This window comes from Xyrauchen texanus, chromosome 5 (assembly GCF_025860055.1).
Source record: "Xyrauchen texanus isolate HMW12.3.18 chromosome 5, RBS_HiC_50CHRs, whole genome shotgun sequence".
Taxonomy (NCBI): domain Eukaryota; kingdom Metazoa; phylum Chordata; class Actinopteri; order Cypriniformes; family Catostomidae; genus Xyrauchen; species Xyrauchen texanus.
Genome location: NC_068280.1, coordinates 46520044 through 46544653, shown reverse-complemented (window position 1 = coordinate 46544653; position 24610 = coordinate 46520044). Strand labels below are relative to the sequence as shown.

General features: G+C 35.7%; 1 protein-coding gene across 1 annotated transcript in view; it reads left to right on the top strand.

The window, feature by feature from the left end:
- The window catches only part of LOC127644379 (receptor tyrosine-protein kinase erbB-4-like), a 226557-nt gene that overhangs the window by 149664 nt on the left and 52283 nt on the right, over positions 1–24610 (top strand). The window contains exons 4-10 of the mRNA XM_052127521.1: positions 15809–15943; positions 16956–17021; positions 21005–21123; positions 21348–21489; positions 21732–21845; positions 21964–22090; positions 24302–24375. Of these exons, the coding sequence (XP_051983481.1) occupies positions 15809–15943; positions 16956–17021; positions 21005–21123; positions 21348–21489; positions 21732–21845; positions 21964–22090; positions 24302–24375 (777 nt within the window). The remainder of the gene's footprint in view (positions 1–15808; positions 15944–16955; positions 17022–21004; positions 21124–21347; positions 21490–21731; positions 21846–21963; positions 22091–24301; positions 24376–24610) is intronic.

Below are 24610 nucleotides of genomic sequence, written 5' to 3'. Positions count from 1 at the left end.
GGCTTGGATATGGCAATGTAAGTGTATGGGAATTTGTTTTTTTTTTTATATATATATTATATATATACACGTCTATAGCAAAAATATTATGGACCGAGTAATGCAACAAAGTTTAATACTGATGGTTAGGGGTTAGTTCAAACCCCTAATTACATAACCTCTAAAAGACCTTTAGTTTTCCTATGCTCCCAATTGAATGTTTAAGCATTTTAGCCAGTTCAGAACATTGTCAGTGAGTATAAAACACATTTATGTTCATGTATTTATTTATGTATTGCTATATGTTCCGTAACAACAATCACATATTCATTTCAATGCAATCCACATGGCAAACATATGTTATATGAGAATACAATGTGTACAAAAGCTTTTACAAGACATTCTGCTTTAATATGTCTTTATCACCAAAGTGATTTTAAAGCCCTGTTCTCCACACTGCTGCAAGCAATTACATTACAAATCTTTGCTGGTTACACATCTCTATCTCTTAATTTGAATCCTCATCTTTATGCATGTTCACATATGTTCTGAGCTTGATTAAATCAGTGGCATTGCTGTAAAAATCCCCCTCAATTCCACACATCAGTAAAGCTGGAGTTTTTAAATCAGCCCAGGTTTCAGTCTTCCTTCAGGTAGCCTTGGCTGCTCATTTAATGCTCGTCTGATCTCTGAGTTCAAGGTAGGGCTCCTAATCTAACCTCAGCCTTCTAATGAAGTGCACATTGTGACAAATAAGTCTCCTTTTATAATCAATTGGATATCCATTTATTCCTTTTTTTTCTTCTTCCTTCTTATACATAAATTAAAGCTGAAAACACAATGGAAATCATTAAGATTTAATTAAAATATTGTTTTACATTTTCCTAAACATTGTTGAAAAGCAGTTAAATGGAAAGGAGGAGGTGAGAACCAGCTTGACAATATAAACAACATTTTATTTAATAAAAAGACACAAACAAACACATAGGATGGACAGCTGCCGGTAAACGTTCTCTCTCTGTCCCACCACCATCCTCAGTCAGCCTTTATCCCTCTCGGAGGCTTGATTAGCCTGATAAGGGGCCGGGTGTGTAAAATCATGACCTATTTTGCTTCTGAAAATAGTGATAGTGCTCTTTATAAAGTGGAGATATATTGTAATTTAAAAAAAAATGTATGGATTAAATCATGTTTAAATGCTACTAAAATAAGGTGTGTGTGTATATATATATATATATATATATATATATATATATATAGCTTTTTTTTTTTCACAAAATGCAGGGATTTGTGTGTTTACTGGGATTTAATTTACAGTATTAGTCTTACATATTCAATTGAGTAGGGGTGTGCAATTACTTAATGCAAACTTTTCTGAAGTGTATAATGATGGGACCATTCTGCGATTTGCTTGAAGTTTTGCTGATACTTTTCTATCATGTGTTAGTAAAACTGATTAAAGGCAGATTATAATTATTAATTATTTGTTTTACCAAACATCAATGCAGTGGTAATTTAGTATTCAATTTAACACTCTACATCAGGAGTCTGTTTTAATAGTAAAATACAATATTTGGAAATTATAGGTTCTAAAGGCTTATTTTAAAGTTTGCTGCAAAGTGGACAAAGTTGTTTTGTTCTCAAAACATTATCAACCTGTTCACATGCTCATGTGTGATGATGTGGCTCTCGTCAATGGTTTGTTTGGCATCACATTCAGCACACAACTGAGTATAACAGGCTGCATGACACTGATAAATGATTACTGCCAGAGTAACATTCACATAGGCCTACTGGTGTGAGGGACTTCAGCATTTTACAAATAACACAAAGAACACACATTATCCTCTCTCACTTGGTTTTGCTTGTGTGTCCCTTCCCCGTGCGTATGATACGTAGATCTATTTGGATTTTTCTAAAGTTCATCACTGAAAAGGATTGCTCGCAGACTTGGCACTAAACAGCACTCGGAGCCTCGCTAATGGACACGGAGTGGCTGCATCACACTTTTCTTTGAGCATAATATTGCACTATTGAGCACTCTATTCTGTTTTTCTTTTATTTATTTATTTTTTATAAATTAAGTATGACATAAGGCAAAATATTTCCAATTTGTGCAAGTATAAATCTCTGATTGTGGTGTTGCATCTATTATCTGGCAACCTTGAGTATATTACAGTTTTTCTCAGTGCTTTGGCACATTTTCTATTGAATGTCTGCAAAATATAGTACATTTAATTCATGCTTCAAAACCTAGTTATTCTGTCAGTAAATTGGCTGATCTCACCAAAATGGTTTCCCAAAAGTATCGTTAGCAAACTATGATCGCAAGTTTTGTTGTTACCAACATTGTTCAACGATTTGGCTTTTCCCGAAACCGCAGTTCACCTGTGGTTATAAGCATAGCTCCTTGTTGGTTTGTGTTGTCGATGTCATTGATGTCGCCACAGTTGGGGTGTGTTCTATTCAGAGTTATCACCCCTATGCCCTATTCATTTCAGAGACTTCACCATCCACACTGAGAGCTTTGAAAGGCTTAAAGTTGTGGTGCTCAAAGTTATTTTTATTGGAACATTTTCCAGCGTGACTGTCACAATTGTTCTCCATTCGAAGTGCCCTCCGAAGGCATTATTTATGACGTTTGGAACACAGGATTGGCTTCGTTTTCATGTTGAAAAGGTGAGTTATTTTATTATTTACAAGCGAATATTTTTGTTACTACATTTTCAGATAAAACATTTCACATATGACTATATATGTAATACAATATGCATGTTAAAGTGTTAGTTCACCCAAAAATGAAAATGATCCCATAATTTAGTCACCCTCAAGCCATCCTAGGTGTAAATGACTTTCTTCTTTGAGCCAAACAAAATCGGAGTTATATTAAAAAATATCCTGGCTCTTCCAAGCTTTATAATGGCAGTGAATGATACCTTAGATTTTGAAGCCCAAAAAAGCGCATCCATCAAAAATGCTCCAGGGGGTTAATAAAGGCCTTCTGAAGTGAAACGAAAAAATGTCAAAAAATATCTATATTTATAAATTTATAAACAATAATCACTGGCTTCCGGTAACGGCCGTCCACATATTCACAAGAGAGTCGAGTTCCGGCGTATGATGTAGGCTTGGCGTACGCTCCGGTGAGAGGTGACGAATGCAGAAGCGTGCATTGTTTACAGCAAAGGAAAAGGCGAAAAGTGTTTAGTAGTTTTAGCTATACTGTAGATTTGTATTAGTCTTAAAATGGTGCATTTATGCATCTATCCAGTCATTCCACTCTCAGCCTCTGTTGGCATAACCTTACATTTCCTACATGAGCACCACCACATGCCCTGTACACTCCGTCTACCAGATTCTTTTGTTTGTACCACTGCTGCAGCCTCCTCCATCTCCCGGAGTTCCTGGTTGGTGAACTCCGGTTCAAACAAATAGAGCTGGGCAAAAACTCAATATCCTCTTCTCTTATATTGAAATTCTCTGACAATTTTCTTTAAAAATACTTTTCTTGTTGTTTTCATCTAATTCCTGACTGGCATTTTGTTTTGCTCTATCCTCTGCGCTTCCTTGTTCATCACTTCTCACCGGAGCTTACGCTACGCCTATGTCATACACCTTTTTGGGTGAACTAACCCTTTAATGGTTTTCACTGATTTAAAAGGTTATCCGTACTGTACATACAGTATATGCAACATATCTGCAATACTTTGAGTATAGTGTCAGAAAAGAAATATGTAAGTGTAAAATTCTTCATTTACATAGTTCAAAATATTACACTTTTATATACACTATCAGTAAAAACTGGGTCACTTACTCATTCTTTATTATACATCTAAGGATTATAGTACAATCTTAAAAACTGTAGAAGAACAGAAATGTAACTTTAGGAATTGCGTTGTGACTAAAAAAAATCTAAAATAAATTAAAACTACAATACAACAACCAAACTGTATTTAAAAATGAAAAAAGTAAAAAAATAATAATAATTCTGAATTAAATGTTCTCTGACTTCTGCTCCTGTAGGATGCGTTCTGCCTTGATGTGGGTTCAGTGGATCACCATCATCAGTAGCAGCAGCATCTTCATCATCATTAACACCAGCATGACCCCCTCTTCCTATTCAGGAAGTTGAACAAATGCGATGTTTTGACTGAAATTTTTGAGGAGATTTGGGGAAAGTCAGCGTGGTGTTCATAAGCTGTAACAGCGAAGGTGTTACTGCTTTCACAGCCTTGCTGACCTAAGACATGTGAGCCACAGGCCATCACCAAACACCTCCATAAAACTTCCCACAGCACAACAATGCAGTGCATCTAAGAACTGGACTTAAGGCGCAACCTGCAGCAATTCAAGGATCTTGGTCCTTGGATCCAGAATTTTCATATGATGTTGTCATCAGATCGAGGGTCAAGTGGGGAGAAATGTGTCTATATGTAGGCATTTACATACACTTCCTGACTTCTGCGTAGCCTTCTATGCTCAAGCTGTAGGATTCTTTGTAAATCAGCCATTGTTCAGCATTTGATACACATGTAGATACTGTATTTGTTAGATCATTAACACACCTGCTTTTGATGCACCTGAGGAATGAATAGAAACACCTTGGTGGCTAATAATCATCTAAATTTCGTTTCATGAAAGTTTCATCAATGATTTGTGACAGTAGTAGGGCACAGCTTAGTTAGATTATTTTTTTTTTTCATAGTTATCATGCTGTGGCATGGAAAAAATTAGATTTTTTTTGGGTTAGGGGAGAATATCCCCTTTTTCTCCCAATTTGGAATGTCCAATTCCCAGTGCACTCTAGGTCCTCGTGGTAGTCTAGTGACTCGCCTCAATCTGGGTGGCGGAGGATCAATCTCAGTTGCCTCTTCCACGCATCTTATCATGTGGTTTGTTGAGCGTGCTACCGTAGAGACCTTGTGCTTTTGGAGGCTTCACGCTATTCTCTATGACATCCACGCACAACTGACCACACGCACCACCAATAGCGAGAACCACATTATGGTGGCCACAAGGAGGTTAACCCAATGCGACTCTACCCACCCTAGCATCTGAGCCAATTGGTTGCTTAGGAAGCCTAACTGGAGTCACTCAGCACGCCCTGCATTTGAACTTGCAACTCCAGGTGTGGTCGTCAGTGTCTGAGAAGGCCTCTCTGTAGAATTGTCTGAGGATTTAAATAAAGGATGTGTTTTGTGTCATGTTTGGCTTTTATTATTATGGCTATCATCTTGTGTATTGAGAAAATCTTAACATAGCCAGCTTTAGTTACTTGACTGTTGTAGTGTATGTGATGTTGGGTCATCACCACTGCAAAACAATAAAGGTTTGTATTTCATTCCATACATACTATTTTTAATCACACATACAGTATATAATTTCTCCATGTTAAACTACTGGACGAATTCAATACACATGTTAGAAAATGAGTGAGTAATTTTTGGTCATCAAATGGGATATTATATATATATATATTTTTAAACTCAGATTGTGAAGTTTTTAGCTTCTCTGTCACTGAAAAGCAACTTGAAAATTGTATGTTTGTTGCCATGCAGCACCACACAGCTTCACCATAGCCCCATTTGCCAGACCCAGTCTGTATCTTTCACTCCATATACAACACCAATTCCGAAAAAGTTGGGACAGAATGAAAAATGCTAATAAAAACAAAAAGGACTGATTTGTAAACTGTTCAACCTTTGCTATATTGAAAGCACTACAAATACACATTATATTATGTTTTTCCTTGTGAATTTCATTTTTTTTTTTTTAAGTGTACAGTAATTTCAAATAAGTTGATTGCAGCACTCTCCAAAAAAGTTGAGACAGTGGCAATTTAAGACTAATAACAATTTGACGAGTTGAAATAACAAGGCGATGTGAAACAGGTGATGTTATACAGGTGTCAATTGTGTCAAAGTATATAGGGAGTCTCCAAAAACAGCCTAGTCCTTCAAAAGCAAGGCTCATTTGAGACTTGTCAGTTTGCCAAGAGATGCTTCAGCAAATAATCAAGCACTTTGAGAACAATGTTCCCCAAAGACAAATTGGAAGGATTTTGGGCATTCCACCCTCTATATTGCACAATATAGTTAAAAGATTTGAGGACTCTGGTCAAATCTCGGTGAGTAAAGGGCAAGACGAAAACCCATTTCTGTATGCACGTGATCTCTGATCCCTCAGATGTCACTGTCTTAAAAACAGCATTCATTTGTAATGGATATCATGAACATGGGCTTGGGATAACTTTAGTAAACCTTTGTTAGTCAGCACCACTCGATGCTACATACACAGATGCAAGTTAAGACTTTCCTTTGCAAAGCAGAAGCCCTACATCAACACTGTCCAGAAGCGCTGCCAAATTCTCTGGGCTCGGTCTCATCTTAGATGGAAAGTAGAACAGTGGAACTGTGTTTTTTAGTCTGAAGAGTCCACATTTCATATATATATATATATTTATATCTAATTTTTTTTTAAAAACAAATTGGGTTATCCAAGCTGTTATTAGCATCAGGTCCAATAGCCAGTGTCTGTATGAGCCAGGGGTGTGTCAGTACCAATGGCATGGGTAACTCACAGGTCTGTGAGAACACAGTGAATGCAGACAGATATGTAAATAAATATTGCAGCAACATGTATTGCCATCCACCACCGTCTTTTCCAGGGACGTCCCTGCATTTTCCAACAGTTCAACTTCAAACCACACACTGCCCGGATTTCAAGTGCATGGCTGTGTGAGCAGAGAGTATGGGTTTGGCATGCCTGCAGTCCCGATCTGTCTCCAATTGAGAATGTGTGGCGCATTATGAAGCACACCATACGGCAATGAACACCCAGTACAATTGTGCAGCTAAATGATTGGGAGAAAATTCCACTTTCTAAACTTAACAAACTTGCGTCTTCAGTGCACAAATGTTTAATAAGTTCCCAAACACTACAAGTTCCCATCTTCTTGGTGGACATCCTGTTGCTCTTGTTGGTCTGGCCAGAGATTTAGCAGATATCACAAACATTCCATGTCATAGATATTTATGGAATATACATGTATGTCTGACAGTTTTTATAATTGAATGGATAAATTTGCATGTGATGGCTCACACGATTAAAGAATGCTAAAGTTAATAAATAGCTCACTACAAAGCGCACTTTGCACTATTTATAATACCATAAATGGCATTTGGGCCTACTATTAATAGTTCCATTCTAAGATTAAATCAGGGCCTAAATGCACACACCAAAGTGCGATGCTTCAATCCCATGAGATAAATTTGATGGAAGTTTAAGTAGATGTGCCTGTATTTTATAGAACTACAACATATAATCTTAAAAGCACCATTTAACCTACATTGAAATGGTCTATTACCATTCATGATTTTTTGTTTAGAAAGAGGTTTATATATTAGAATGTAAGAACTCTACAGAATCGCAGGAGATAGATTCTGTTTCGAGTCAATTCTTGATTCCAGACGCTTCAGAATCGAGGAACCGATTCTTATTGGAGCCGATTCCCAGCCTGACCCAAAGCCAGACAAATGAAAGATCTAATAAAAAAACATTCATGTTAAATTGACCCGCAGGCAGTAGTTTGCCCTGGTCTGCAATAGAAGGTGCTCTAAGGTTCATTTGAGGGTGCTTAGCACCCTCAAGCACCCCCGCAGGACCAGGCCTGATCAACAGTTAGACTCCTCAGTAGAGTAGGTTGCAGTAATCAGTTCTAATCTTTGATGTTTGTCATTTAACGTCTTGACATGAACGGGAGGTTTGCAGCATTTTCAGTAAATATTAAATATTTTAAAACACTTGATCTTTGAAGTTCCTTGCAGCTCCTGAATTATTAGGATCTGGAACATTCATTGATGTGAATTGCTATCATAAATATGGATATTGACAGGTAGTTGGCACCAAGAAATTGTAGGAAACAAACGTTTTAGGAGGAATAGAGCTTTGGTGAGCCATACAGGAAGTGTAATGATGGCCTTCTTGGCTACAAAAAGATGCTCTCTTTCAGAAAGTCTGATATTGGTTAGAATATGTAAAGGAGACGAAAAGGGTAAATCACTCTCTGAAAGTAGCTGATATTTAGATTACTCCATATTTGTTACCAATTTTCATTCTTGAATTACATCCTGTACAGCAGAAATTTTGTTTTGTTTTTAACTGGCTTTTGGCAACGCTCCTTATGCATTTCTTCTGGAAAATGGAGCTCACACGTGCTCATAAGCCTGGCAACACTTCCCGCTTTGGCCACTGGGGGCAGTGTTTCGAAATACGGAAAGCACAGACCGATTTTAGCTAAAAATAGTCAACCTACTTTTTCCGATGTCACTGTGAGATCAGTCTGCTTGTTTTTATCTTTAGTCTGGTATGTGACCTCTTTGTTGCTTAGCAATGTAAACAGACATGGCTGTGTTGGATATATATATTTAGCCAGCACTTATTTAGCATGATGTGTGCATATATTTAGTGGTTCTTGCTAAGGCTATGAGTGATCCCTCAAATCTTGAGGAGATTTGTGCTTTAAAAGATTACTTTTCTACTTAGAAGTATTGCCTGGCAGATGATACAACAGTTCGGAAAAAATCTATAGATTCACATGCATCTATTTATATAATTCTATACTCACTGAGCACTTTATAGGAACACCTGTACACCTACTTATTCATGTGATTATCTAATCAGCCAATCATGTGGCAGCAGTGGAATGCATAATGGGGGGATATCAGTAATCTCGACTGTGACATGATTGTTGGTGCAAGACAGGCTGGTTTGAGAATTTCTGTAACTGCTGATCTTCTGGGATTTTCGAGCACAAAAGTCTCTAGAGTTTACTTAGAATGGAGCCAAAACAAAAAACATCCAGCGAGCGGCAGTTCTGGACCATAGTGTTCCTAATAAAGTGCTCTGTGAGTGTATCCATATACAGTACTGTACATGCAATAACACATAGTATAGGGCCTACACTACATTTTACACATATAGCAAGGTAAGAAAATGCACAAGAACTTGTTATTGAATGCTTTCAATAATGTAAAATATGTATAACGTTTCTGTATAAAATGGATTGTCCTGATGCAAGAGAAGCTTTTTGTAATCAATCAAAAATTATGTAACCAAGCACATAACATGTTTATTACTGTTTGACAATCAGAAAACCTAATATGCCCTAAACTAGATTACAAAGGTTAAAACATGTGCATATAAAGATTTTGATATCTAAAAAATCATGGCATGAGCCTTTTAAAGCATTAAGCTTAAGGAGACTAAAATAAAGTTGATTGGAATCATTATCTCCATATGACTCCTGATTCATAACAGCATTACTAGAGTGTAGGGATTTTAAGCATTGTAAGCAATCATTGCAATACAATTTGAGAACTTAACTTAATGTAATTGTAGTTATGTATTATATTTGAGAATATATCATCCAATATCGTAATATAATCATAATTTGCAATAAAAATAACTCATGCTGGGAAGCCCATTTTGAAAATTTAGGGTTCACAAGTAAAAAGGCTTAAATGAAATGAGACTAGAACTAATACCATGTCACTGCTCTGTTGCTTAGAAGCCTGGGAGAGGAAACAGCTCCATTAATAATGAATATAATATCATCATTATGCAGCAAATTGCTTAAACTACACAGCATCTCACAGCTTCAAATGTAGCTTTACTTTTTGAAAAACATTCCCCCATGAATCTGAGCTCAATGTCAGAACATCTTGAGGCTACGAATCAGTGTAAGTCAGGGAAAGGAGGGTAAATTATTTACTTTAAAAATTATACATTTAAATTAAGAAATAACATAAATATTAACCCATATATTTCCAGTGTCTTTTTTTTTTTTTTTGCACACAGCTTCTCAATTACTGCTTATTCTGCAATGTCTGTTAGAAATTAAGAGCAAAAATAATACATTTAGTGAGACATACACTGAAAACAAATTACAAATCAGCCAATGTAACATGACAAAATACACAACACTATGTTCCTAATTAGTGCCCGACGTGGTCTGACATGTTGTGCATTCCGAGTTGCTATTCTGCTCACTATAATTGTAAAGAGTGGTTATCTGAGTTACCTTAGGTGTCATCTTATTCGCCATTGACCTCTCTCATTAACAAGGCATTTCCGTCCACAAAACTGCTGCTCACTGGATGTTATCTGGTTTTTGGCACCATTCTGAGACTCTATCGACTGTTGTGAATGAAAATCCCAGGAGATCAGCAGATACAGAAATACTCAAACCAGCCCATCTGGCAACAAAAACCATGCCACAATTTAAATCAATGAGATAATTTTTTTCCCGTATTCTGATGGTTGTTGTGATCATTAACTGAAGCTCCTGACCCATATCTGGATGATTTTATGCACTGCAATGCTGCCACACGATTGGCTGATCTGACAGTCGCATGAATAAGTACATGAGTAGGTGTTCCTAAAAGTGCTCAGTGAGTATATATTCAAGAGTTGTTTTTAGAATACCAATCAAAAAACAAAAAAGTGTTAGTTCACCCAATGAAAATCCTCTCGTTATGTACTTACCTTTAAGCCATCCCATATGTGTTTGACTTTGCTTCTTCAGTATAACTGAACTGAAGATTTTTATAAGCACACATCAGCTATTTTTGTCCATATAATGCAAGTAAACAGGTGCCATTAGACTTCTGGCTATTTGAAGGTCAAAAAGGCATATTTAGGCAGCATAAAAGTAATCCACATGACTCCAGTCGATCAATTAATGTCTTCTTAAGCAAATCGATAGGTTTGTGTAAAAAAATGTAATCGATAATTAAAATTATATTAACTTTCCAGCTTGCAACGTGCCAGCAGTTGACGCATCAGTGACAAAGCGCAAATGCGTGTTCAAGCTAGAAGTTGGAAGGGCGCACTCTGTATAAAACAGGAACGAATGTCATGTGAGAGTTAGATAATTTCAAACACAAATACAACCCTGGCCAGAAGCAAAGATTTCAAGTTAAAAACATTTTAATTATCGATTTGTTTCTTACACCAAACTATCGGTTTGCTTCAGAAGACATTCATTGATGGACTAGAGTCGTGTGGATTACTTTTATGCTGCTAAATATGCCTTTTGGATCCTCAAATAGCCAGCAGTCTAATGGCACCTGTTTACTTGCATTATATGGACAAACAGATCTGAAATGTGCTAAATAAAAATCTTCAATTCAGTTCTGCTGAAGAAGGAAAGTCATATACATCTGGGATGGCTTAAAGGTGAGTAAATTATGATCGAATTTTCATTTTTTGGGTGAACTGGCCCTTTAATAACATTTCCTCAGGTAGCTAAAATCAGACAAGCTCAAAAAAACAAAGGATCATTGCAGAAGCCAAAAAAAATCAAGTTTAATCACAAATACAGACTGATCTCACTGTGAATTCAGCGATATTTATTTTTAACTTGTGCCTTTAAGCAACCACCCAGAACACACTAGCAACCAGCAATGCCCTGACAACCAACACTCAAGCATCCTGGAGGCAACTTATGCCAAATGTATTTACATATAATGTATTTATTACTGCTGTAGCAAACATTATGTAGCATATGGTCACATTAAGCTACTACTCTTCAATAAGATCTTGAGATTATGAGTTCCTTGAGGATCCATTATATCTTGTTGCACCAATAATGTTTAGATATTACTAAAAAAAAAAAAAAAGGTAAGAAAAGAAAATAGGATGCTTTGTCAAGCTCAGTTTAGTTTTTTTTTTTCGCCCTCTGTGAGGCGGCAGCCATATCATCACTCCAGCAACCCTCCCAGTCTGGTCTCCTGAGACCCTGCTGCTGTTGTGTTGCTGGGTGTGATTTCTGGGCTCTGTGCTATCTCCGCAAGCCAAGCTCTTCTCCCTGTGTGGTTGAATAATTAGAAAAATTTTGAATATAGATGGGTGGCTAAATGGTGGAGAGCAGCAGCAATGGAGGACTGTGAATCATGATACTACTCAGAAGCCTCTGAGGAGGATATTAGGAAGTCTCCTCATGTACTCATTCAGACTTGTTGCTTTCAAAACTATAACCCAAATAATGAACCCTCTTTAATAATAATAATAAATAAATACATTTAACGAGAACAACTGAAAGGCAGATGTGTAGATGCCTATGAACTAGAAAATGAATATTCAAAATTGCTAAATAAAGCCATTTAATCCAGATTTAAAGCATATTTTGAATAAGGAGCTCGATGTAGACCTCTTTTATATGAGTTGATTTGCGAAGACTGTAGAGTGGCCCCAAAAAGCATTTGCAAGCAGATGATGTCAGAGCTCTCATATCTAATGTCACTTTTCTTAGGTGTTCCAGTCTCATTTGCATCTCATTGATTTTTGTCTTCCATTTGGAGAGGATTTTTCCATGTAAAATGATGAGACAGATGAAATTAGGATTGTTAAATGGCTTTCTCGTGTGCTTTTGGCTTTGACATTTTAATTTGGCTTTATTATTAAATTTCACTTCTCATATGCAAACCGATTACATTTGGTGTCATATCTAAAGAAAACAATGTTAAGTGTGTATTTTATTATAAAACAGGACACCTAAACAGACTGATAGTGAAGGCTCCCCAATAAAAAAAGATAATGATCCATATTTTCTTATAAATATGGTCTAATAAACATTACTTGGTTATGGCAGAGCTGCGCATCAATTTCAACTTGAATGTTATTTATTTATTCATTTAGTTTGATGGCCTTAAAATAGACAGAAAATTTAGATACAATTTCAAATATATATTTGTAAAAACATTTATATATATGTATACGCTCATTTCCATCAAACTGCACTGACTAATATTTAACAAAATAAAATAAAATAAAAAGTAATATTTTAACCCTTTAAGGTCTGAGGGTGTTTTTAAATATTTCCTGTTTCATTGACAAAAATAATAAAATAAAATAAAAACTAAAAATGAAACATGAAAAAGGAGGATCAAGTATTTGGTATGATTGTTAAGACAAGTTTTAAAATTGTATTAATGCTATAAATTATGATACATTTGGATATTTCTCAGCCTAAAAAACTGCAGAAAATCAACAACAACAGCAACAACAAAACAACTTGAGCCAAAATGTTTTTTTCTTATTTTTCTGATTTGACATATATAGGTGTAAACAAGTTTGCTTAGAATTCTTTTTTTTTCTCAAGAATTTCTGTAAATGTAACAAACAAAAATGTGCTTATACAACAAAACAATAACAAGTTATAGCATTACAACATTTATCCTTGTGTTCAAAAACGCCTATAAGTGTCCAAAAGTCTCTCCAAACATATAACACATAATATTTTGTACATAAGAGCTAATTACTCATACAAATACAACAATGACTAAAAGTTTGCATAGCATGCAGACATGATTTTAACAATGAGATTTCACAGTATGAGTGCCATTTGACTTGATGATTCTTCCTCATTGAGTGTGTGTCATGTACTTGGCACCATCTCCTGGTGGCCATATATAACAGTCAGCAATCCCATGTCTCTCTGCCCAAATATGGATGATTTTTTTTCTCTGAACTGAACCCAAACCGATTGGTTTAGCATTACAAGACACTACATAATTTCCAATTATGTCATCAGATCCAGGAAAGCTAACGTGTTTTCAGCCATACTGCAAGATGCCAGATGCTGTGTGCACATTGTGCGTTGTGTGGATTATCTAATGATCTATGCATTCTATTACCTTTTTTGTAGCTCGTTTGAAAGATAATCGCCTCATCTAAGTGTTCAGTTTATTTTTTTGTGAAGTTATAATGCAAATGTGACATATGAGCAACACCGGTTTAAGTATAACATGTATGTCAAAGACATATACTTAGCTATTACTCGCTATATTTTTGTCTTTGAGTAAAACATATAGACTGGCTGCATTCCACTCATTGAGAGCTTTCCAATAACATGTGACACATGGCTATTTGATGAGTTTGATATTTTTACTGATTACAGTAATTTGTATAGTGCAAACATTTTAATAAATTATCCAAATGGAACATTTCTGATTTGTCTGCAAATTTCAAAGCAGTTGTTCAGTTTTGGTCATAATGCCTGCATGTATTGTAAAGTAGAGCTTCTAAGCTTGCAAACAATATCTATTTTGTGTTGGTCAAGACTGTAGTTATTATTCCAAGCTTGTTTCCTTCATTTAAGTTAGTAAAAGATTACACAATTCAATTTGATTGAATTGTTTTATTAAATTTAAATGTGTAAATCCAAAAAATAGACTACAATTATATATGTTTTGAGTGTATAATGATTATTATATATACAAAAATTTGTTTATACAGATCATTAATTAACTTGTATATAATTAGAAAATTATGAAACTTTATATATGTGTCACTTCATATATAAAAATATTTAATAAATATAAAATAAGTATTATTATGTTTATTATATAATGCTTATATATGTTTTTATGACTTGCTCGTTGTTGTAACATGTTTAGTTGTTAACAAAATACAATGTTCTCATAGTTCACAAGTTAAACAACTATATTTTTTATAATAAGGAGACTTTATATAATAAAGCAATGGAGAGCTCTGCTCAGCTTGGCCCTCAGTTTATGTCTGCCATTGAATTGGTTGAGTTATATTTAAAGGTGGAACCAGACACTTAATGTTAAATGGGGTCCCATAATGTCATTCAATTTCATCTGCTGATAAGGGCCTTGATATGTGCTATGAGTGCTTGCCCTTCAAATGACTTCATCATATATTATTTTAGACAATTTGATTGACTTTGCCCCCATTACATTTGCATTTACATTTCATTCATTTTTATTTTATTTCAAAGCCACTTCATTTATCATTCAAACTTTCTTAAGTCATTCCAGTATTCTCATTTAAACTACAGATTTATGAAATTTGTTGTCAAAGGGATTCAAGCTTGTTCTTCTTCTTAGCTCAGGAATTATGTATGGAGAAATTCATCAGAGAAAAATTAATAGTATGCAGTGTTTCTCGAGCAGACAAGATTTCCAGCTGTGAATGTCAAAAGTGACTCTTTAAAAATGTATCTATATGGTCTGTTGCTCTATTCAAAGTCAAAGGTCCCCTGGCACACTCGAATTTCACTGCCTTGCAAGTGTTGAGAGAACATTTAAATATCTCTGACAAAGAGAGTGAAAAACAAAAACATGTTCCTTTGTTAACTTAGCTGGAATTAGATTTCTGAGCCCTAGATCTTCGATATTTATGAATAGAAATACACATTTTCAGTAACAGTCTGCAAAATACAGTATGTGTACTTAGAGAACATTTGAGAAATTACATAGGACAACTTTGAATTTTTTCACCCTTTTTAAGAGGCTACCCCTTAATACTGAGATGTTTTATCAGAACGTTCTTCCCATGTAACTTATAAAGCTACATTTGTTGCTTATGAAGGGGAGCAGCTTCTGAATAATAGTATTGCTTCATTAGCTTTCATATTTGTTTCTTTTAAAGAGTGAATTAATGTATATGCTAACCCATTTAAATAAAGCAGTTATGGATCCATTAATGAGATGGCTGTGCAATGGTATGAACCAGACAGTGCCATAGTATATTATACATTAGATATTTTTAGACTCTAGAGCATAAATATAGATTTATTACTTTTAGATGTATAAACTTTTTTCATACAGCAAGGCGAAGATGCACCCTTAAGATGACCTTAAAATAACCTGTATGGCTTTTTTTATGCACATTAAAGTGTTTATTAAAAAATAGCTATGCTGTCATATAGGCAAAATGTCTAAAAAGGTAATAGCTTATCACCCATTCTCTATTTGTTCTATCTCAAATGTGTCTTCTTTTCATGTTTTGTCTGTTTTAGAAATCCTGAATGGAGGAGTATATGTGGATCAGAACAAATTCTTGTGCCATGCCGATACCATCCACTGGCAAGACATCATCAAGAACCCCCGATCTGAACTTCTGGTTGTACCCTCTAACAATAGTGGTAACACATGTGAGTATCTAAATGAAAAATAACAATAAAAAAAAAGATTAATTAAAACTCTAGATGTCTCTTTGCCATGTCTGAGATGTGTCAACTGAGTGGCACAGTGTGTAAATTCTGGAATATAGTTCCATAGGTCGTGGGTTTGATCCCCACCTAGAACAGTCTTACAGTTAAATTCAAATTGTACTGTGATTGTGCTTACTGAATAGCTTCAGGGCTTATCCCTGATCAGTTCTGCCTGCAGATATTCTTAGTGTTCTTCCTTTTTCTCCCAACTGGAGTTTAAGGCATCACTATGAAACGACATTATAACATTTATACTTTTTGTACTGACATGTTTATTAAAAACTGACAGGGGTTATAAAACAAGATACATAATTCATAATAAGTTTTTAGGGTTTTTAAATAGTGACTAAGAATATGACATTTGCAGCAGTTGAAAAAGCTGATGCAGAAAGTTACAAATGTATCTTTTTACCGCTTAGAATGTTACATTTCCAAATTCCTAGTCTCATTTTTATCAACCATAAAGAGGCCATATTCTGCTGCAGCCCCTGGCAAATTGCAGGCCATGGAACAATTAAGGATAGTTTCATGAATAATCATTATGCTTAAAATATGTTCTCAAGTATTTAGGATTCATTTGATTTAAAATAATACATCATAATTCACATAAAAAAATAATAATAATTGATTTGTCAATTAACATAAAAAATATTTCTAAATTAACTTCTAACAACATCTAAACAAGTCAATCTAAATTAACTGCTATTTTGCAAGTCAAGGGAAATTTGTTAGATTACTGAATAAACCTGACTATATTGGGTTACAATAAATAATCACTCATTGCTGAAGTTAAATTGTTGCTCTGGGTCACTCTCATTCACACTTACTAAGTCATTTCATATCAGTCAATTAAATCTAATCAGTGACAGAACTGATTGGGAATGTGATATTAAAAACAAATCCCATTGTAAACTAGTGTTGTATAGAATTAACATGAGCATGTGTTCTGCAGGCAGAAGGTGTCACCGTTTCTGTAATGGCCGCTGTTGGGGACCACAGGAAGATCAGTGCCAAAGCTGTGAGTCTCTATCACTTAGTTTATCTTTTCACTTGCAGTGAAATAGGTATTTATAGATATTCATTCATAAAGTGATGAGTGATGATATATATATATTTATTACGGCTGTCAATCGATTAAAAAATGTATCGAATTTATAACAATTAATAAAACTTTTATTAATTTAATATCATATGAAAATATATGCTGAGAAAGGCCTCATATAACAGTAATTCAATATATGAAGATGAAATAATTATACAAAGTTCTCTTTAAACTATTAAAAATGATATATATACACTCACCTAAAGGATTATTAGGAACACCTGTTCAATTTCTCATTAATGCAATTATCTAATCAACCAATCACATGGCAGTTGCTTCAATGCATTTAGGGGTGTGGTCCTGGTCAAGACAATCTCTTGAACTCCAAACTGAATGTCAGAATGGGAAAGAAAGGTGATTTAAGCAATTTTGAGTGTGGCATGGTTGTTGGTGCCAGACGGGCCGGTCTGAGTATTTCACAATCTGCTCAGTTACTGGGATTTTCACGCACAACCATTTCTAGGGTTTACAAAGAATGGTGTGAAAAGGGAAAAACATCCAGTATGTGGCAGTCCTGTAGGCGAAAATGCCTTGTTGATGCTAGAGGTCAGAGGAGAATGGGCCGACTGATTCAAGCTGATAGAAGAGCAACTTTGCCTGAAATAACCACTCGTTACAACCAAGGTATGCAGCAAAGCATTTGTGAAGCCACAACACGCACAACCTTGAGGTGGATGGGCTACAACAGCAGAAGACCCCACCGGGTACCACTCATCTCCACTACAAATAGGAAAAAGAGGCTACAATTTGCAAGAGCTCACCAAAATTGGACAGTTGAAGACTGGAAAAATGTTGCCTGGTCTGATGAGTCTCGATTTTTGTTGAGACATTCAGATGGTAGAGTCAGAATTTGGCGTAAACAGAATGAGAACATGAATCCATCATGCCTTGTTACCACTGTGCAGGCTGGTGGTGGTGGTGTAATGGTGTGGGGGATGTTTTCTTGGCACACTTTAGACCCCTTAGTGCCAATTGGGCATCGTTTAAATGCCACGGCCTACCTGAGCATTGTTTCTGACCATGTCCATCCCTTTATGGCCACCATGTACCCATCCTCTGATGGCTACTTCCAGCAGGATAATGCACCATGTCACAAAGCTTGAATCATTTCAAATTGGTTTCTTGAACATGACAATGAGTTCAATGTACTAAAATGGCCCCCACAGTCACCAGATCTCAACCCAATAGAGCATCTTTGGGATGTGGTGGAACGGAGCTTAGTGCCCTGGATGTGCATCCCACAAATCTCCATCAACTGCAAGATGCTATCCTATCAATATGGGCCAACATTTCTAAAGAATGCTTTCAGCACCTTGTTGAATCAATGCCACGTAGAATTAAGGCAGTTCTGAAGGCGAAAGGGGGTCAAACACAGTATTAGTATGGTGTTCCTAATAATCCTTTAGGTGAGTGTATATATATATATATTTATATAAATACAAAATATTCAGATAATTAAAATGTATTACATTCTTGTAGCAGAAGAGTTAATAATTGATAAGACAATACAAAAGCGGCTTTAGAATACAATGTATTGTTTACTTCCATATTATTGATCATAAGTCAATCATTGGCATACAGTTCACAGCAATGCATTTCACAAGTGAATTTGTCAATCAGTTCGAGATTTATTATGAGGGCTTGTTTAAGGACCCTTCAATTTACACCTGCGTCAGACATGCTTGTGAAGCGTCTCGGGTGCATAAATGTTTTAGGTCACTGTGTTAAATATAGTTTAATACTTAGAACACAGCTTAAGATCTCTTAGTTCGGATTTCCGCTCCATCAACGCAAGAACGTAACGAATGTTTGTGTTGTAGATGGTTGTTTTCTTCACTGTATAAACTGCACGTTACCACACAGCTGAAGTTTCACTTACTGCCCTCTGGGTTAAACAGGTGGTACTACAAGCTTGCATTTCTTAGGAATCTTCCTTATTATGGTCCGGGGGCATTGAGATTAATTGCGTAAATTTTTTTAACACGTTATTTTTATAAAATTAATCGCACTGAATTAACGTGTTAAATCGACAGCCCTAATATTTATATATACAGTATATATATACATCGATCAGCCACACCATTAAAACTACCCGCCTAATATTGTGTAGGTCCCCCTCGTTCCAACGAAACATTGTCAACCCACATCTCAGAATAGAATTCTTCTTACCACAATTGTACAGAGAGGTTATCTGAGTTACCGTAGACTTTGTCAGTTTGAACCAGTCTGGCCATTCTCTGTTGACCTCTCTCATCAACAAGGCATTTCCATCCACAGAACTGCCACTCACTGGATGTTTTAAAAAAAAATTGCCATCAACAATCATGCCACGATCCAAATCACGAGATCGCATTTTTTACCCATTCTGATGGTTGATATGAACATTAACCGAAGATCCTTTAATTGATCTTGTTTTAAGGATTTTTTGACATTTTTACAGGAAAACAATAAAAAAATAGGACTTTTACCTAATATCAAAGGTCTTACTAGAAAAATACAATTATGATCGAACATGAATTTCCTTGATAAAAAAATATGATCGTATCTGGTAACAAGTGCATGTAAAATGGCTAGAAATAGCATTTTAGCTTAGCGTAAAGCTAACAATTTACACAAGGTTTATTTATATTTCTTCTGCTCCAAACTTACATCAAACTTAATTCTCTGTCTGCTCGTATGAATGTAACACATCATAAGAAAGTGTTTCACTGCTGTTCAAATGCACTTTGGATCGCATCATTTATATGTATAAATGTTTTTCATCTGAAAGGACTAAATATTAAATAAAACAAATTACAATAAAATACAAAGTAATCTCTTCAGTAATCAAAATAATTTTTGAATTGAACTATTCTAATTACCAATGATATAAATTGTAACTGTAGTGGAAAACAGTTACTTATATTTTGCATTTTAAATACGTATTCCAGTTACATGTATTTCGTTACTCCCCAACCCTGTATGTATATGTATATATATATATATATATATATATATATATATATATATATATATATATATACATGATACTACCATATCCAAAATATCATGCCCAGGGTACTTTTTAAAGAACTGTACATGTTCACTCATACATCATCATACTTTACATTGCACTTATTATAAAGTCCAGAAAGTTTTAAGACGTGTTTTATGTTTTGTAAATTATTCCAGACCCCTCAAGAATGATAACTCTTGCAAGGACTCTGTAATCTCCATTGGTTGTCTTGTGACACAACCTGTGGTGATGCACTCATGAGTGGGTGGCAGACACAAAAGGAGGGAGGGAGAGAGTGAAGACAGGGAATGGCAGGTTCAGTTTTCACCACATAATTAGGGATAATTTAACAGAAGCCAGCTCTATAGAGTGTCAAAAGTGATGGGGGTGGTAGAGTATCTCTGAGAAATAATAGTTTTAAGGTTTTTGTCTTTGTCTTGGTGACTTCTGACATATTTACAGAAAAGTAAACTCCAAAAATGTGGTGAGAGTCTCACTTACTGTATATATAGGGATTTATAACCCTAAGACTCTTTCATCATCTTCTCATCCAGACTGCTCTTTTCCATACAATGAAAGTAGATACTGACCAGTAAGAAAAGCAAGATTTTCAATGAAACAATGGCTTGAATTCCAGCATGGCTTAAGAAGACTTGTAATAGATCGTACAAGTTATATGGACTATGTTTTATTGTACTTTTATGTTGTTGTTCTTTTGTCATTTCTTAAGTATGAGGGACACTGCTTTATCTCTATGGAAAAGAGCACCCTGTACATTCTGATTAACATCTCCTTTTGTATTCATTAAAAAACGTATTGGTTTTAAATGACATTAAGTTGAGTCAAGGATGACGGAATTTAAATTGTGTAAACTATCTCTTTCAAATTGTCTTTGTGTTTACAGTGACAAAGACGGTTTGTGCAGAGCAGTGTGACGGTCGTTGTTTTGGTCCGTATGTCAGTAACTGCTGCCATCGTGAATGTGCAGGAGGCTGTTTTGGACCTAAAGACACGGACTGCTTCGTATGTCACATATTCCTTTCCATATTCCATATTCCTCATTCTCTATGATACAGTGAGATTTTAAAGTTTAGGTTATGATTAAAGCCTAATCGGATGGTAATACAGTGTATGTTACAAACTTCCGTCACATACAGTTGCCTCGAAAAGAGCGCTTCACTTTATTATAGTCATATTTTACGTTTATGATTTAGCACATACTTCCATAACATTTTCTTTGTTCTCAGGCTTGTACAAACTTTAATGACAGCGGGGCTTGTGTGACACAGTGTCCTCAGCCATTTGTCTACAATCCAACAACCTTCCAGCTCGAGCACAATCACAAAGCCAAATACACCTATGGAGCTTTCTGTGTCAAGAAATGCCCACGTGAGTAAGGTTGCCTGGAAAATGGCATCATTAGTATTATGCAGCAATTAAAAATACTTTCTTGTAGTAACTGTACTAATGTGTGAAAATGCTGACAAGAATGTGTACTACACTCTACTGAGGAAAAATAATGAATTGAGGTATTCAATAATTTCATGAGGTATTATCTATCTTCACCTCAGACTGTGATTATTTAGCTGTCTCATTAAAACTGTGATATTTTCTGCTGTCTGGCAACACAGACAACTTTGTGGTGGATCACAGCTCTTGTGTCAGAGCCTGTCCGAGCAACAAGATGGAGGTGGAGGAAAATCACATCAAGATGTGCATCCCGTGCACTGACATCTGTCCGAAAAGTAAAGAACCGATTTAACATACTTCACATCTCTTTACCAAAGAGCAAATAATGTTTAAAATTACTCTAAAACATTTTAGAAATGTATGTTTGTTAATCTTGTTGTGTGTACTGTTCAGTGTGTGATGGTATAGGTACTGGCAGTCTTCAGACAGCTCAAACTGTAGATTCCAGCAACATTGAGAAGTTTGTCAATTGCACCAAGATCAACGGCAACCTCATCTTCCTCATCACAGGCATCAAAGGGTGAGAAAATGTTTAAGTATTTCAGGCTGACAGTATCAGATAGTCCCAAAAGACTTTTTGGGTTTCTCTTTGAACAGCTATGAACCCTAAAAATCTGCAGTCTGTGTTTGTCAGTTCCTCTTGGTGTTAAAGCAAGCATTTAAGTTAAGTTCTGAGGTATAAAGCTGACATTGTACACTGCGTTTTGAGAAGAAAATATTGGTAGACTTGTGATCTCCGAACTTGCTCCATGCTCGTTCATATTCAAATGAGTTTGACCCAGTTTTACTCAGGGCATCTAAAAAATCTTTACATTGAGAGCAATATCTTAAAAAAGCAGGGTTTTTACAGTGGAAAGAAAAAGTTTGTGAACCCTTTGGTATTAGCTGGTTAGCTTATGCTAACAACACACAAAAAATTATAATCTTTCATGTTTTTATTGAAAACATCCCATTAAACATTTACAGTGCTGTGGAAAAAGTTAGTGATCCTTTGGATTTAATAACTGGTCGATTTTCTTTTGGCAGCAATAACCTCAACCAAGCCTTTTCAGTAGCTGCGGGTGGATTAGATCTGCACAATGTTCAGAAGGAATTTTGGAACATTCTTTCTTACAGAACTGCTTCAGCTCAGACATTCTTATGATGCCTGGTGTGAACAGCTCTCTTGAGGTCATTCCACAGCATCTTTATTAGGTTAAGGTCTAGGCTCTTAAGGTGGATTTTCTTTTTTTTTAAGCCATTCTGTAGTGGATTTACTTCGATGTTTAGGGTATTTGCCCTGCGGCATCACCCAACTTCTACTAAACTTCAGTTAGCGCACAACCACACTGACATTATCCTGTAGGATATCTTGATAAACATGGGAATCCATTTTTCCCTTGATGATGGCAAGTGGTCCAGGCCCTGTAGTAGCAAAGCAGCCCCAAATTATGATGCTCCCTCCAACTTTCTTTACCGCTGGGATGATGTTTTCATGTTGGTATGCGGTGCGCTTTTGAAGCCATACATAGTGCTGTGTGTTCTTCCCAAAAAAAATCAACCTTAGATTCATCAGTCCTTAAAAAAATGTCCCAGTAGCATTGTAGAGTGTCAAGGTGGTCTTTGGAAAACTTCAAGCACGCAGCAATGTTTTTGTTGGAAAGCAGCGACTTCCTTCGTGGTGTCTTACCATGGACACCATGCCTGTTTAATGTTTTCTGTATAGTTGACTCATGAACAGAGGTTTTAACTAGCTCCAATGATTCCTTTAAGTATTTAGCTGTCACTCTAGGGTCCTTTTTTAACTTATTGAGCATTCTGCTGTGTGCCCTTTTATTTATCTTGGCTGGAGGGCCACTTCTAGGGAAGGTAGCCACAGTCCTAAATCGTCTCCATTTATAGACAATTTGTCTAACTGTTGAAAGATGAAAATCTAAGCTCTTCAAGATAACTTTGTAACCCTTTCCAGATTTATGCAAAGCAATAATTCTTAGTTGTCAATAGCAACTCAAGTGCTTTTTATATGTCAAAGTATCTCTAATTCACTCATCCGATCTTGTTTGGTTAATTGTATGTCAGGTTTGCCAACTCCGGACTCTAATTAGCTTTATTTTTTTTATGCCATTCGCATATGGGGTTCACTTACATTTTCCACAGCACTGTGAATGTTCCCAGGGTGATACCTCAAGAAGTTGTTTAAGAAAATGTCAAGAGTACATGCCTGCAAATTCTAGGCTAAGGGTGACTACTTTGAAGATGCTAAAATATAACAGAGTTTTGATTTATTTTATGTATAAAATCAATGTATTTTCCTAATATGTATTTTCAGTTAGTTTAGTTTACAGGGGGTCAGTGATGAGTAGGAATATTTCATGAAATTTTAAAGAGTGGCAGAGGGCTGCTCTGATATAAACATATCAAAAAAGGTTGGTGTTCTCAAGAAAGTCAAAGCATATGTACTTGAAATGCAACCTTGAAAACACATCAGTGCGACATGGCAACTACATTTATCCAAAAAGGGCTAAATTGTTTACAAATCCACTTTGGCACTCTATCCATTCACATTATATTTACACTTGGTAGATGCTTTTATCCAAAGCAACTTATAGTGTGTTTAAGGAATACATTCTATCAGTATTTGCATTTTCTAGGATTTGAACCCATGACCTTTTGTGTTTTCATGCTTTACCAGCTGAGCCACAGGAGCTTTCACTCTATAACTCTTGTTGTCTTTGTACTCTTTGTAAAACAGAGACATGTATCATGGCATCGGAGCTCTGGATCCTGACCGACTAAATGTATTCCGCACAGTCAGAGAGATCACAGGTGAGAAGTCATATGATAATTTGGTAAAGCAACATCTACATGCATACAGTAAAATGCATCTGAATGCAATGTCTCTGTTTGAAGAACATGTGTGATGTCAAGCAATCAGATAAATACATCTTAAACTGAGGAGGGGGGAGTGGGGGTGCTATACCACAAAATACGTTTATGCTTAAAACGTTAAAATACCCGGATACATAAATGAGGCATACAGGGTATCATTTGAAAGCTTAGA